The 13892-nt window shown below is 41.7% G+C and overlaps 1 protein-coding gene across 1 annotated transcript; it reads right to left on the bottom strand.

Moving 5' to 3' along the window:
- Positions 1 to 2567: 2567 nt before the first annotated feature.
- KCNJ16 (potassium inwardly-rectifying channel, subfamily J, member 16) lies at positions 2568 to 3857 on the bottom strand. The gene has a single exon (XM_010150618.1). The coding sequence runs from the start codon at positions 3855 to 3857 to the stop codon at positions 2568 to 2570; it is 1290 nt and encodes a 429-aa protein (XP_010148920.1).
- Between the last annotated feature and the right edge of the window lie 10035 nt (positions 3858 to 13892).

The following is a 13892-nucleotide window of genomic DNA, read 5'->3' as shown; positions in this document are numbered from 1 at the left end:
AGCAAACACTCACACACGTGTAAGTACTTGTAAAATGACCAGTTAAGCAGCTTTCACATTAGACATTCCCTTTTTCTGAAAATCGTAGGATCACAGGAAAACAAGGTTGGAAAGCTGAAGGCAAGGTTGACCATTCTGTATCACTCCTGACAGATGTTTTCTCCCAAGAGCTGCCACCTCAGGGATTACACACCCTGCACATCTGCCGGTACTTCGCCCTCTTTACAGCAGTGTTTCCTAATTAACTTCAACCTCCAGCTTCAGCTCAAGCCCACGTTTTCCTGTCCTACCCACCAGATACAGGCAACAGATTACCCTTTTCTCTCGAATTAAAATTTTTGTGTTTGAGGACGGTTTCTTTGTTCCCTAACCCCTTTTTGGACTGAAATGCCTTCAGTTATTTCCCTCCTTCCTCACTGACATTCTTCCTCGCTGTGTTCTAGATCTCCAGATTCTCTTCAAATTGCTCCATGTCTTTCCCAAAGCGTGGTGCCTAAGGAGCAAATGAAGAACCTCAGCCAAGATCTTTGAAAGACAGGAGCGTGGAAGGATTCCTTCATGTCTTGAAGGTTATACTCTATTCTATACAGTGCGGATGGTGATATTTCCAAAACCACGTAAGTGCTGAGACCCTTACACGATTTCCTACATTCCTTCCCATTTTTTACACCATTTCCCCAGAGCCTGTCAGTGCTAACTTCCAGGATACCATAAGATGTTTTCTACTGCAGTTATAGGTGGATGCTGCTGATGATTCAGCATATAAAATAGGCTAATTAATGGGCTTTGGAATAACCACCTCCCCCCAGGCTTGTTGATATGCTTTGTTTTACCTAAAGAGATCACATATATTCAAAGGCAAATGCTAGTAAAAGAGAAAGATAAGCTACATGGAAATAATACAGCAGTACTACTATATGGAGTACATTTCTGGAAAAAAGATCCAGCATGCTGTGTTTCTTCATTAAATACGATGAGCTCATAAAAACTTTTAATTAGTCAGGATGATGTGAATGACTCGTCAGACCTAATTTTAGCAGCCTAAAATTAGCCAGCATTTCCATAACAGTCATCTCATGTCCTTCAACAATGAATGGAGAGGGATGAACAATTCCAGGATAAACACATCCTATTGTCTTCAGCTCCCTAAAAAGCCGGAGTAAGATGGGATGAACTCCCCGGTGAAGACAGAAGAAGAGTTCCAGTATCCACAGAGGGCCTCCACCAGCAGGCAAACACTTAATTTCTTGATGACTGATGTCAAGAGAGATAAAGCCCGTTTCAGACAACCACAAATTTAGGGATAATTATTTTTACGTTAGCATGATAATGAAACACAATGCAAATTAACCATAACAATCAGGGAAAAGAAAGCAGGATGAGATATTGCTTACTGAATAATTACAGAGATGTGCAGAGCCTGGAACCTTCATGTCACAGACAACTTCAGAACATTAATGTTTTCCCTTTTTTCCAAACTGCGCTGACAGCTGAGTAAGTTAAATTTCTCTGTGAAGGATCATTTTTACACAGCCATTTCAGATGAAGAAAAATATTTCGTTTTGACAAAATCACGCTGTTTGACCTCCAGATTGATTTTCGTCTTTTTAAAGAAGCACAATAATAGAGAAGGAAAAGCAAGGCTGACATTCTGAAATGAAAGACGTTTTGATTTAAAATATTGCACAGCTCACTCTATAAACATGATCTGCTCTCTGAGGCACAACCTGATTTTGCTGATTTTGATTTCAAACTTGAGGTCTCATTTTGATTTCTGAACAGTGCAAACAAGCCAGTCCGGCCAGCCCTCCCAGCCCTCAGAGCCACGTACTGTAATCTTCAGGCAGCCCCCAGCCAGCTGACATACCACATAGCTCAAACGGAGGGAGTGGCAGTTCTGGGAATGGCTCACAACAAGGAAATGAGAAAAGCTCTCCAGGATCCCACTGTGGATCCCTCAGGACGAGGCAGGGTGTAAGCAGGTTGCCAAAGCCACCCAGTCATTAATACTGGCTTCAGTTTTCTTACCAGTTCTCCTACAGAGAACAGCCCCGTAGAGCCACCAATGTAACCCCAGGATGGGGGCTTCATTTGAACTGCTAGAGAGGTGCAGTTGTAACCAAAACACAATCGTTTGTTGGGATGGTGGGGGAGCTTCCTAAACTGGGACTTGGCCTTCCAAATAAATTAGGCAGCTTTGAAAAACCTAACCCAGGGGGCAGGCACACCGCATTGTTTTTGTTCCCTGCCCAGATCATTGTCTGTGTCTGGGGATGTCCAACATCAGTCCCCGCAGGGTAATAAAGTTTACAAGAAGTTTGCTCAAGTGCAGTAGCTGTCTAGTCAACCCAAGTGTAAGCTGTTTCCTTGTGCCAATGCTAATCTGTCACTGATACCCACACTAACCAGTAAGAACCTCCTTCTAGCAGCTCAGCGATGTATTACAGTGTGGGCATGCTGTCAGCGAGGTTTATAATATAAATACTTGTGCATATGAGTTCATTGTTTATATTGTAAAAGCTGTGCTGGCAGAATTTGTTGGAAGTGATTTTAATTGCAGTAAAAAGCTAGATTTGGGACTCTACTGATAGCCGACTTAGGGTCACTGCTGCTTTCTGATAAGAAACTTCTCCAGAAGATGTAGTGACAGCTGTCACCAGGTCTTCTGGATCTTCACAACTGGTGATGAGAGCAACTGCACTAAATGCCTTTTGCTTAGTGCTAAATGACTTGATCTCCAGCGTTGATGTCTTTGCTTCTTTTTCCTGTGTCTTCTCGGTTCGGTTCCATTCAAGCTCCTTCCGATCCAATTGCATGGCGCTGCAGTGAGGAGCGTAAACTTCCGTGGTTTCTTCAAACTGTAAGCAATCCACCTTATAGTATTTTTTCTTTACATGTAAGACATCATTGAATCTATGGCCCCAAAGAATCTCTCTGGGGACATATGAGCTTCTTGACTGATGTGAAGTTCCCGTTGAATCGCCTGTGTAGACAAATGTGACCAAGATTTCAAAGTTGTCCTTGGCCAGAGCTTTCCGGTCCAGACCGTACAAGGGGCTCTCACTATCGATTTCATGTACGACCGTCACTGGCGTAACAAGTATGATCTGGTCATTTAGCAACTTCAGGTCTTTGTATTCCATCGTCATTCTCCCTTCCTTGTCTTCCTTGTAGCGCAGAAGCTGGGCTCGTACAGATCCCTCAACCATGTGGTTTGGCCGGAAATCACCAATTCGCCACATGAGGCAAAATTTATCATCCCTTAAGCCTACTACAGCATAGTAGCTAAAACGAATGGTTTGAGCTCTTTTTCGAGCTGTGGCCATTTTAGCCAAGGCCGCTCCAATGATGAAGGTGTCAATAATGCAGCTTAATACTGATTGCAGGATAACCATGAGGATTGCAACAGAGCACTCTTCCGTAACACAGCGGTAACCATAGCCGATGGTTGTTTGGGTTTCAAGGGAGAACAGGAATGCTCCTGTGAAGCTGTGGACATTTGCAACACAGGGGGTTATTTCTTCATCATTGAATAGATCTCCGTGTTGGATTGCTATCAGCCAGAAGACTAGTCCAAAGAACAACCATGAAAGAACATAGGACAGCGAGAATATCACAAACATATGGCGCCACTTGATGTCCACCAGCGTAGTAAATATGTCCACTACGTAGCTCTCCCATTCCCCAAAGATGTGTTTGAAGTACACATTGCAGCTGCCATCCTTGTGGAGAAATCGTTTCTGCAATCTTTTCATCCCCACTTCGGGGCTTTCTTGACAAGTGCCTTGGTAACTGATCTTATTTCCCTGGATGTTTACAGGCCTATAGCAACCACTCTGTTCAGTCATCTTTCTCATATCTGCCTCGTGGTCTCAGTTTACAGAACACACTTGTGGTCCCAGGGGCTATTTGTTTTCTTTGTTCATTGGAAATCTATGAAATAAAATAAAAAGTTTATTTTTGTTTTAATTTCCTATGCCAGAACTCTGTAACACCAAATCTAAATACATTCACTTTGTGGCCATCATGAGCAATTTTCTGAAGACTACAGACTCTGACATTCATTACCCAACATAGCTCAAAAACCTATGCCTGGTAATATGAAGCAGCTAGAAATTCAACCAGTTAGAAATGTCCATATCAATCCTAAAATTCAGTAGGTAGATGAAAACAGAAATAAAAAACCTTTGTGGTGACTCCACTGTGAGTATCTTCTTCTAATGTTCTGCTGAAGTAACATTCAAATCAGGATGGGATCTCATCAACAGTCAAGGGAATGGCATGAACCCTCTTAAAACTAGCCAGATATTTGAGGTAGCTAATTATTTGTTTGGTGCATGTTTGTTTGTTTTCTGCTATTAGAAGAAATGCCTAGGAAAACACCCTCATTTAGATAGACTTCAGTAGCATGGGCAGGCAAATGCAGTGATAATCTGTTTTAACCAGAAAATGTATCAACCACACAATCATTCATGATTATTTGTGTTTCAGGATTGCCCAAAAAAACCTGGTCATGGAACTGAGCTTTACTGGGCCAGTGCTACAGAGACATATTTGTTCAATTTGTAGAAAAGTATTTACATTTCAAATGAAAAAAATCTCTCTGAGGTCCTGGAAACCCTCACAAATCATTCCTTAAAACAAAAAATACAGATCTGGCTGCCAAAAAGTGTTTAAATTTTATTAATGAGTTTGAAACAAACATGCAGTATGTGAAATAAAATTTGTGGATGACACAGATTTAGGAAGTGATGTGAATTAGGAGATGCCTCTGTCGGATCAGAGAAGAAATGGATGTCTCTGCAGATTGCAGCCATATGAACTCCAGCAGGACGAAGTGCTGGGCTGTACGTTTGGTGACTAATAATGAGAACGTATGTTAGAAACTGAGACCTCATCCACTGGAATCCAATAAAAAGGGAAAGACTTAGCTGAAGTAATCAGTTACAGGATGCTTATGAATTACTTGTAGGATACAGCACTGAAAAAGGCAAATTCCTCTTCCTGCAGGTCTCCAGCTCATTCTACCGTATCCCAACCGCTAACACACAAAACACTGACAAGTCAGAAGTGATACGGTACACAGCTAGAATGATTCAAAATTTTTGCCAAATGTCATGCTTCTAATTGACATTTCTGAAGAAAAAATGCTAATATTTATTAGGAAAAACTGTTATTATCCTTCCAAAAATTTTAAGTTTTCCGTGGAAAAATGACAAGTACCTTTCCCATTCTTAAGCTGGTTTCAGCTAATGAAAGTTCAGAGGTAGGTTTGCAATAAAGCCAACATATTCGTGGAAAATGAATTAAAAAAAAAGTTTCCTAGTGGTAGTCTTTTTTCTCAGCTCTTCATTCACTTTGCCTGAGTATAAATGACTGCACACACTTCAAGACAGAAGAGAGGCAGGCACATAGAGTGTAATATATATTGGATGGACTAGATTAACAGACCGAGAACCCTTCTCCCATCCAAGGAACAATGACAAGCATGCATAGACACTATTCCAAAAACACTTAAAAGCCAAACATAGTTTCCATTTCTTTTTTCTTTTCTCTTTTTTTTTTTCAGTACAGAAATGAATGTGACATATGGTGTCGTAGCCTCAGAATGTGGCCTTCATTAAAATACACAACATTAATGTTTCCAAAAATACTCCTTGGAATACAGTCTTTGGAAACATTCATATGACTTGCTTTACTCATAGCTTTAAACAAACAGTGCAGGCGAGTCTATTGAAGACTCTTGACCTAATATTTTATAAGCCATATTTAACAACAAACAAACACTGGAAACTGCCGAGTTATTTTTTTAAGAACCTCATAATGTGAGGTGTGAAAATGAATCAAATTGTAATCGGGAGCCAATATAATATTTTTATTTAGGCTTACACTGTTTTTCTTATTGACTGATTCCTTGCAAATACTCACAGACATCCAGGGACTCTGCAAGGGACTAAACAATCCATGAATCAAGGACTACTGAGTTGACTCCACTCTCCACTGCTGCCATCAGCAAATCATCATATTTCAAAAATTATGTTTTGCTGGCACCATCATTAGGATTTGTTGGTGCTGGCAAGAATCCTGGACTGAGACACTTGCAGCTATGTGGCAAAGTCCACTCTGATTTTACAGTAGCCTGTCACACGCAGGAGACAGTTTTCATGGCGAGTCAACTTGCACCAGGAACTCTGAATCTACTTAGGGTCTCTCCTAAGTACAGGTTGCAGTAATACATATATACTCATGGCTGTCTCTGCTGGGGTTTTGACCGGTATAAATGCAGCCATGCAGTAAGATGCTAGACTGGATTTTGCAAAACAATCAAAAGTATGTCTGTAATAATAAAGAGAACGTGATGCAGAGCTTCCTAAACCAGAACCAAATAATCTAGCCCTGAAGCCAGATGGAGTAAAAAAGAGTCAGTGCAGAGCAACACTAACAGACATATATTGCTCGCAGGATCTGAGTTAATCTTTCTCTGTCGTGTCGAAAATTGGATTGCTCAGAGCCATTTGGCATTGCACAGTGGAGACGTGCCCCAGCTGACCTAAAATCCCAAATGTGCTTGAAAGTCTTAAGAAATAGCCTCCTCAGCCACTCAAAAACATCTAAAAATGTTGCCCAGTATTCTGGGTGTGCTTAAAGGTAAGCCAAATCTGAACTTCTCCAGGCTGCCTCTTAACGTCTCTCAAGTGCACAAATAATCATGCATCATAATTAATAACTCTTTTACATTGTCTGATGTTGCTCAGGACATTTAAGACTAAAAAAACATGCTTCAATGTTTCTGAATTATGTAAGTCTGTCTTGCGATCTGCACTTCATTCATGGGGACACTTTTAAACAGGCACGTGATTTTCCTATTCCAAACGAGAGGCAGTGAGGCTGTGAAGCCAGATGTTCATCGCTCACTCTACTGAGACATGCTGCCTTTTGCAGAACAGTCTGAAGGGCATTATTATTACCAAATTTTAAAGAGGAGAAGACCTCAGACTTACAACCAGGCTTATGAACTTAAATCTTAGAGCCATTTCTAAAATCTTACTTTTCAGAATGGAAATATTTTACACATCCCTAAGAAAGCCATACGAATTACATTAAAAGTCCTACTACCTGGTAAAGATTAACGAAGGGGGTGGGGGAGGATTTAAAAACATTCTCAGCTCACTAAAGCTCATGGATCGGTTGCCGCAAATGATTCTCAGATGTTGCCAGGAAGCGTTTTCACCTTCCCCTAACACTAACGCACTAACCCTCGCCCTTTTTTGTCTTGCTTTTACTTTCCATGGTTTGGGTCTTTTTCCTTTATTTCTGGGCAGGTTTGTACACATCATGACCCTCCTCTTGCATACTGCTCTGTTGTTCAGAGGAGGAATTGTGCTGAAATGTGCAGTGCTTTTGCTAATCATTCTTATAAATAAATTTCTGCCCCCTCCCCAGTAAAACCAATGGAGCAGCAAAGGGAGGCAGGATAGCAGGAAGACAGTAATAGAGAAATCTCAAAGATTTCATCACAGTAAATGGCAGAGAGGGTTCAGAAGTTCTAAAGCACATATACGATCAGACTCAGAGTTCAGAAAATCAGCATAAATTCTTAATTATCTAAGCCAAGTCTAGAATCTTACTGTGTTGGATACTGAAACATGCTCAGGGAGATACAGAACTGCTCTAAGGGCCTGTGTTCGTGGGGTCTGCATACTGACCCCCCTCAAACGATATATTTGATAATTTCACGCCCCTTAGAAATGGGAAAGGTAAGCAAATTCCTGTATTTCATAGGTCATAAGGCAGTGCAGTGTCAGAAATAGGAACAAATCTGCTTATACCCAGTGAAGCGCTACCACAAAGCACACACTAGCAGAAGCAAGCGTTTTTATCATATTTATCATCTTCATCTTGTTCCTCTTGAATAGAGCAGCTGTACCAGAACTCGAACTCTTGATTTTCACCAACTCACTCAGAACAATCGTAACTTAAAAGCCTTAACCATCAAGTTTAGCCTTCTAAAGACTTCCACTAAATGTAATTGTCAATTTAATCATGATATTTTGAGTTTAGGGCTCAGCGGTTTATGAGGATAAACCCTATACTGCACCTTAACATAATACCTTATGAGTTGTTGCTACACTCATTTTATGACTGTATTTTCCCATTATGTAAACAAGTAAGGGTGAATTTTTGTTCAGTGACAATTTCAGTCAACAGCCTGTTTGTAAAACGTTAAGTAAAACAATGTGAAGATCTCAGTTCCAGAATAATTCTGTTCTGAGATTAAATCAAAAAAGAAACAACTCAAACCCTCCAAATGAAATTGGGTACTCTCACTCTAACCCCACACACATGGAAGTGGATCTCTCTCTCTCTCTAGCATCAGTTTAGCAATCACCTCAGTTTCCTGCTTCATTTTGGAAACGGTCTGAAAAGTTTCCAGTTTTAGTCATTGTTGTATAACCCTGGAAGACTTTCAGCTCAGAGACTAGAAATGTGACAAGTAGAAACTTTCTGAGCTGCTTTGGAATTGGCTTAAAATCTTATTCTTTAAAAAACAATGCACCACGACAACATCTAAATAAATCTCCTATAGGACAGCACTGAGACTCTTCCTTCCTTCTTTCTTTCCTTCCTTCGCTCCTTTCATTCTTCTTTGCAAAGGGACTTAACTTCTAATACTTACAGCCAGCCTTTCTGCTTCCGATATGCAATCCCCAGAGCAGGGCTGGCACACATCATGACTCCCCAGTCGTGTATCTCATACCATGCGCACCACACGACTGCCCCACGGGGGTGTTTGCCAGCGGTTTCCAACATGTGTGTCTCGGGACACATGAGCCTGTCCTGTCTGACTGTCCTTAGCCCACGAGACAGACTGATCTGTATGGTGAGAAAGCTTTCACTCGCCTCCTCTGGCAGAACAAAAAGTTGCAGTGATGTTCGCAGTTTCAGAAAGTGTCTGATACTCTCTAACAGGTCCCTTTTGAGAGCCTGATGAGCAGGACTTTATGGTACAAGTGGGTTTTTTTTACATTTAATGTTCCTCAGCTCAGCTGACTAAAGGGCACATCTACAAGGGGAGAGGGATGCAAAATCCCCTAAACTCAACCCAGAGCCAGACCTCTAGGGAGCAAGGATGTAGGAGAGGGGTTCCCACCACAAAGCATGACCGAGAGCACCTTTAGATCAGTACGTGCTTTTGTGCTGACTCTACAGGAGTGGAGCACATCCCAGCCAGGAGCCTCAATCACAGAACTTGCTTATATCCATAGCGACGTCTTTGAAGCCACTGGAGCAAAGCTTTTAAATGGCTCAACTTTCCCTTTAAGATAAAAGTTAGGTTGCTAGATCCCCTCAGCTAGGATGGCTGGGTGCAGCGCAGGTTGGTAGAGCTGCAGTTTACCCACCAGCAACAGGACTCTAAGATTTGTAACACACCGTTCTGCAAGCATTGCCTTGAAAGTAACACCTTTCCTCCCCATCATTCTGTGTATATAGGTCTTTCAAGAGCAGAAGAGAAGATTGCAAATACAGAAATAACAGAAAACTTTGAATAGAGTAAGCTCAGAGCTGGAAAAAGAGGATATTTCTTAGATTTCCTATTCCATACCTCTGTACAGAGACAAGACTTAAAGTATCAATATGAAAGTGTTTGTTTACTAAACATTTTTAAAGATAGATACAAACAGCACAGAGCAGCAGACCTTTGCACAGATTTTCAAGTCATGCAATCGTGCTGCAATCTACACTGGAACAACTCACAGTAACAGATATATTGACATTTAATTAATCTAAGTGAAACCAGATCTCTCTAAAACAAAACAAACCCCAAAAGGTTTGGATCCTGAAGTTTAAGAGAGGCTCTTAGGTTGCTCCTTGATGAAGGCTGGTTACCTGTTTCAGAGCCATAGGGTATTAAAAATGAACCAACCCCCTACTTAACACCCAGAGCATATCCCAAAATCTGTAGAAAGCTGAAAATGTCTGTTTTAATTTATTCACACTGTATGCACTGCTTGGTTTTAGCCAGGAACAAGCAGTGGAAACACTGAAATACCATGAGAAATGGAAAGTGCTGGCAACTTGAAACTCCTGATTTCAGGCCTCACTGCCATTCTTCGTCTCAGACAATCTGGCAGGGGTGAAACCTAAAACTCTCAGGACTCTCTTCCTCTTTTTAACCCTCAGCTCTCAGAAGCTCCTGCACCAGGGTGACCAGACACAGCATGCACTTGACAGCAGGCTACCCACATCAGCCTGCCCTGGTGCAGATGTGGGTGGGTGCATGTGGCCCTCGGGCTGGGTTGCAGCTTGGGAGCAGCCCCAGGGCACCTGCAGCAGCGCTGGGGCTGAGCCGGGGTGCTCCAGGGCTGCTTGGATGACCCAATTCCTGAGCACAGCAGGGAAACAACACGCATGGCAGCCCCTGAGCCAACCCTCAGAGGTGACCCTACTGTGTCTGGCACAGACCACACCTGCAATGGGGCAGCTGGATCCACACAGAGCCACTGTCATCTCCTCCTGCCTGAAAATACCTCCTTCTGGTTCTCTTCCCATCAGCTATGAGCTGTTTGCATTTTGGCATTAAGCTGGAAGGACCAAAGAGGCTCTACGTCTGTTCAAGCCCCTGTAACCTCAGTTCTTAAAAATAGTATAGCTGGTATACACCCTAGACATGAAAATCTACTAGTCATGGAAAAGCCAAAAAGATTCTATATCCAGTCTTCTTCCTTTGGAAATCAGTAGCCAACCTATTCTTTACTTCAGCAGGCAGAATCCCCTGGGCTTTAATGCAAGTTAGCTGTGAGGCAATCGAGTACAAGTGTTAACACTCATTATCATTTCCTCCTCCCCTCTCCCCTGACACACTGATGTCTGCGCCGACGCACAGTGACAAGTTTAAGAGTTCTGCAGATGTCTGCAGTGGGATTTCTCCACACATTGAGCCTTATGGATTACAGTCAGCCTACGGAGCCACAGAAAAATTCTTCGAGGAACTTTTCCACTAGATATTGTTGGCAGGGAACCGTAGAACAGTTTGTTGCAGCTCTTAATAGACATGATGTAATACAATAACGTATTCAACAATAGGTAAGTGGCAGGTCATGAACAATGATAGAATCAGATTAGATAATGCTGACCACTTTCATTTAACGGGGCCAACACCCTCAGCTCTGTCGTTTGCCGCAACTCAGTGCTGTTTTCTCTCGTCTCAAAACACGACAGGATAATATGGGATTCTGGGGGCAGGCAAAAGCTAATATTCTAAAAGGGTTCTTTCAGTCTCAGGGGCCATTTCCCTTACGTCACAGCAGCTCTGCTTCCTGAGGCAGAAAGCATACTCCTTTTTTTCCTGTTTTCTGGAGTACACTGTAAACCAAATACCCAGGGAAGGGCACTGTGACATAATGCAGTTGCTGTCTTTCCAGTTGTGCTCTTTGTGCAAGTATATCTCTAGAATAAGAAAGGTAAAGAGATACAGGGCTGTACTTCCCGCGGCACTGCAGTTAGCTCCTGCAGTCCCATGTACTTCAGTACTCCCTGGTCCTGCAGCTCTCCGTGCGGGTACACATAGCAAAAACAACCGAAAGAAGAAAAGGTGATGAGGCTTTTACCAAAGGTTTATGTGAAGATCAGAGAACCCCTTATATTGCCTCTGCAAGTTTTAATCCTGCCAATTCAAAAGGCTGCATCTTTGACAATGGAAAGCCTTGTGTTGGTGTCAATGGAGTTTGGATCAGATGCCTTGCTACTGTATTTCATATAAGGAATAGAATAAAACAGAATCCCAAGTTAACAGCATGAGTGAGCTCTGTTCGACAGATGAGAGAAGTAAGATGTGAGCAGGAAGCCTGAGGATCTCAGATGATTTTTTTTTTTTTTTCCCCCCCCAACCCTAGTAGAAAGTTCCCTAAGATGTAGCTTGACATCAGTTAGTAAGTTCTAAAGGCTACTGAGGGCAGTCAGGAGCACTTGCAAGTTTCTACTGATCTCAAGTTTGGGCTACTGACCTCAGCAGGTATTCCACTACAATACTCAGAAGCTGTCTCATCCCACCTAATGAAATATCCCAAATGCCAATTAAATCACCAAAGCCTTTACATTTTCAAAACTAAAGAAGGGTCTAACAGTGAAAATATCATTTTGCATTACTTATTTGAAGAAACTGATGGGAAAAGGGAAAAGGGAAAAAAAACCCCACCATGTAAATAAAATTAATCACATGCACCATGACCTAATATTTTGGGAAATGCCACAAAAAAACTTGCTGTCTCAGCTTTCCAGACTGATTCCCAAATCAAAGAGAAATAAATATTAGCTCAGGATCAAGTCAAACAATGTATCAGTTTTTTGGTTTTTCTTTTTTAGGAAAAGCACCAAAATATTTGGCAATTGACCTAACACATGCAGTCAGATAAACCAGGCAATCAAATTCTAGGTTTCAAGAAGTCAATCTGTCTATCATTACTAGGGTCAAGAATGACTATTTGCTTTTCTGAGCAGTGTTTAATGACTCTCCTTTCATTCATGAATATAGATATATCAGAAGTCAACCTCTGATATGCCTAAATATGATTGTCTCTCGAGTCTGGTAGAGGGTATCATGTAGGTCCTATGACTGAAGCTGCTCAGCCAAGGCCCGTAGTCCTACATGGCATCCCAGGTTTCAGGTTCTTCATCCAAACCAAAACATGCTTCCACATTTTTCAGGCTATATATGTCACCACTTGTAAAAAGCCTGTGAAATATATTAAATGGTTTCAGAGATCAGAGGCCTGATCCAAATCCTACTGAAGCTGGCAAAGGGGTTGTCTTTGATTTCTTGTTTTGGATGAGATCTAGCTGTTGGGTTTCTTAGTATCACCACAGGCAGTATCCGTCGCTGCTCTTCAGAGTTGGCTTGGCTTCCTGGAATTACAGCAATACTTTCTAAGGAACAAGGGCTTCTTTAAAACTTCATTTTCTTTGATTCACAGACTTTGGCAGAATGTTCACTTTCTATATTGTTACTTAACTCCACTGGGGCCTATAGGAAATTTGGGAATGGGATGCTTCTTTCAGAGATGACTTTCAGCACCTTGTAGAGCAGATGGCTGAACCTCTGTGTGCACGTCGACATGAGCCTCAGTCTCCATGTGGCTGCATGTGGTCTGGAAAGGCAGGTTACTCTGAAACTCAGTAGTTGTTTTTTCAAAACTTATACTCAGCATGGTGTTGGCCACTCTTGTTTTCAACTCTCATTCTCTTCCAAAGTTCAGTGGTCTAATTTACAGTATGTCAGTGTTTTGCAAGTCAGATAATTAAAATAATGTGTAACTGGAAAAATCACGTGTGTGTGTGTTTGGACCGTGCATTTAAGAATCGTATTTTTACCTCAGTGTGCGGGTTGCATAACTTCCCTTTCGGTCTCTTGAAGCTGTCTCAGAGCTTATTCCCAATCACCTCAGTGTGCTTCTGGACACAGTGATTAGTACTTCAAGAAATACAAAGAAAATCAGAATCCCCTTTTAGAGCTTGTCTCTTCTCCTCCACCTTTAAAACATCATTAGATAAAAGTTACTCATTCCTCGACAGATGGGAACATTCGTTCTGAAGCAGTTTAGTCTCATTTATGCCAGTAGCCACTCTTTAGTGGTGGTCCACATCAAATATTTAATGGGCCAAACTTTATTCATCATTTATGACTTCATATACGAAGTTTCTCCTCTCCAGTCCATCCAAAACCACATGTAGCAGACAGATTTAGTGCTTAAGAATTAAGATCCTTTTCAATATTTGCACCAATACTAACTGTCAATCTAATACCCCTCTTTTTCATATCTTCTCACTGTCCTGCTTCTTAGAGTTGTCTTTTGGGCATATTCTGACAGATTCTCACAGGTTGTCGAGCGAAGATA

This window comes from Eurypyga helias, unplaced genomic scaffold, assembly GCF_000690775.1.
Source record: "Eurypyga helias isolate BGI_N326 unplaced genomic scaffold, ASM69077v1 scaffold18924, whole genome shotgun sequence".
NCBI classification, from domain to species: domain Eukaryota; kingdom Metazoa; phylum Chordata; class Aves; order Eurypygiformes; family Eurypygidae; genus Eurypyga; species Eurypyga helias.
The sequence above is the reverse complement of the archived record's forward strand: the minus strand, read 5'-3'. Positions and strand labels throughout refer to the sequence as shown.

Excerpts from the sequence above, each read along its gene's own strand:
- KCNJ16 (XM_010150618.1), bottom strand. The coding sequence starts at position 3,857 with ATGAGAAAGATGACTGAACAGAGTGGTTGCTATAGGCCTGTAAACATC.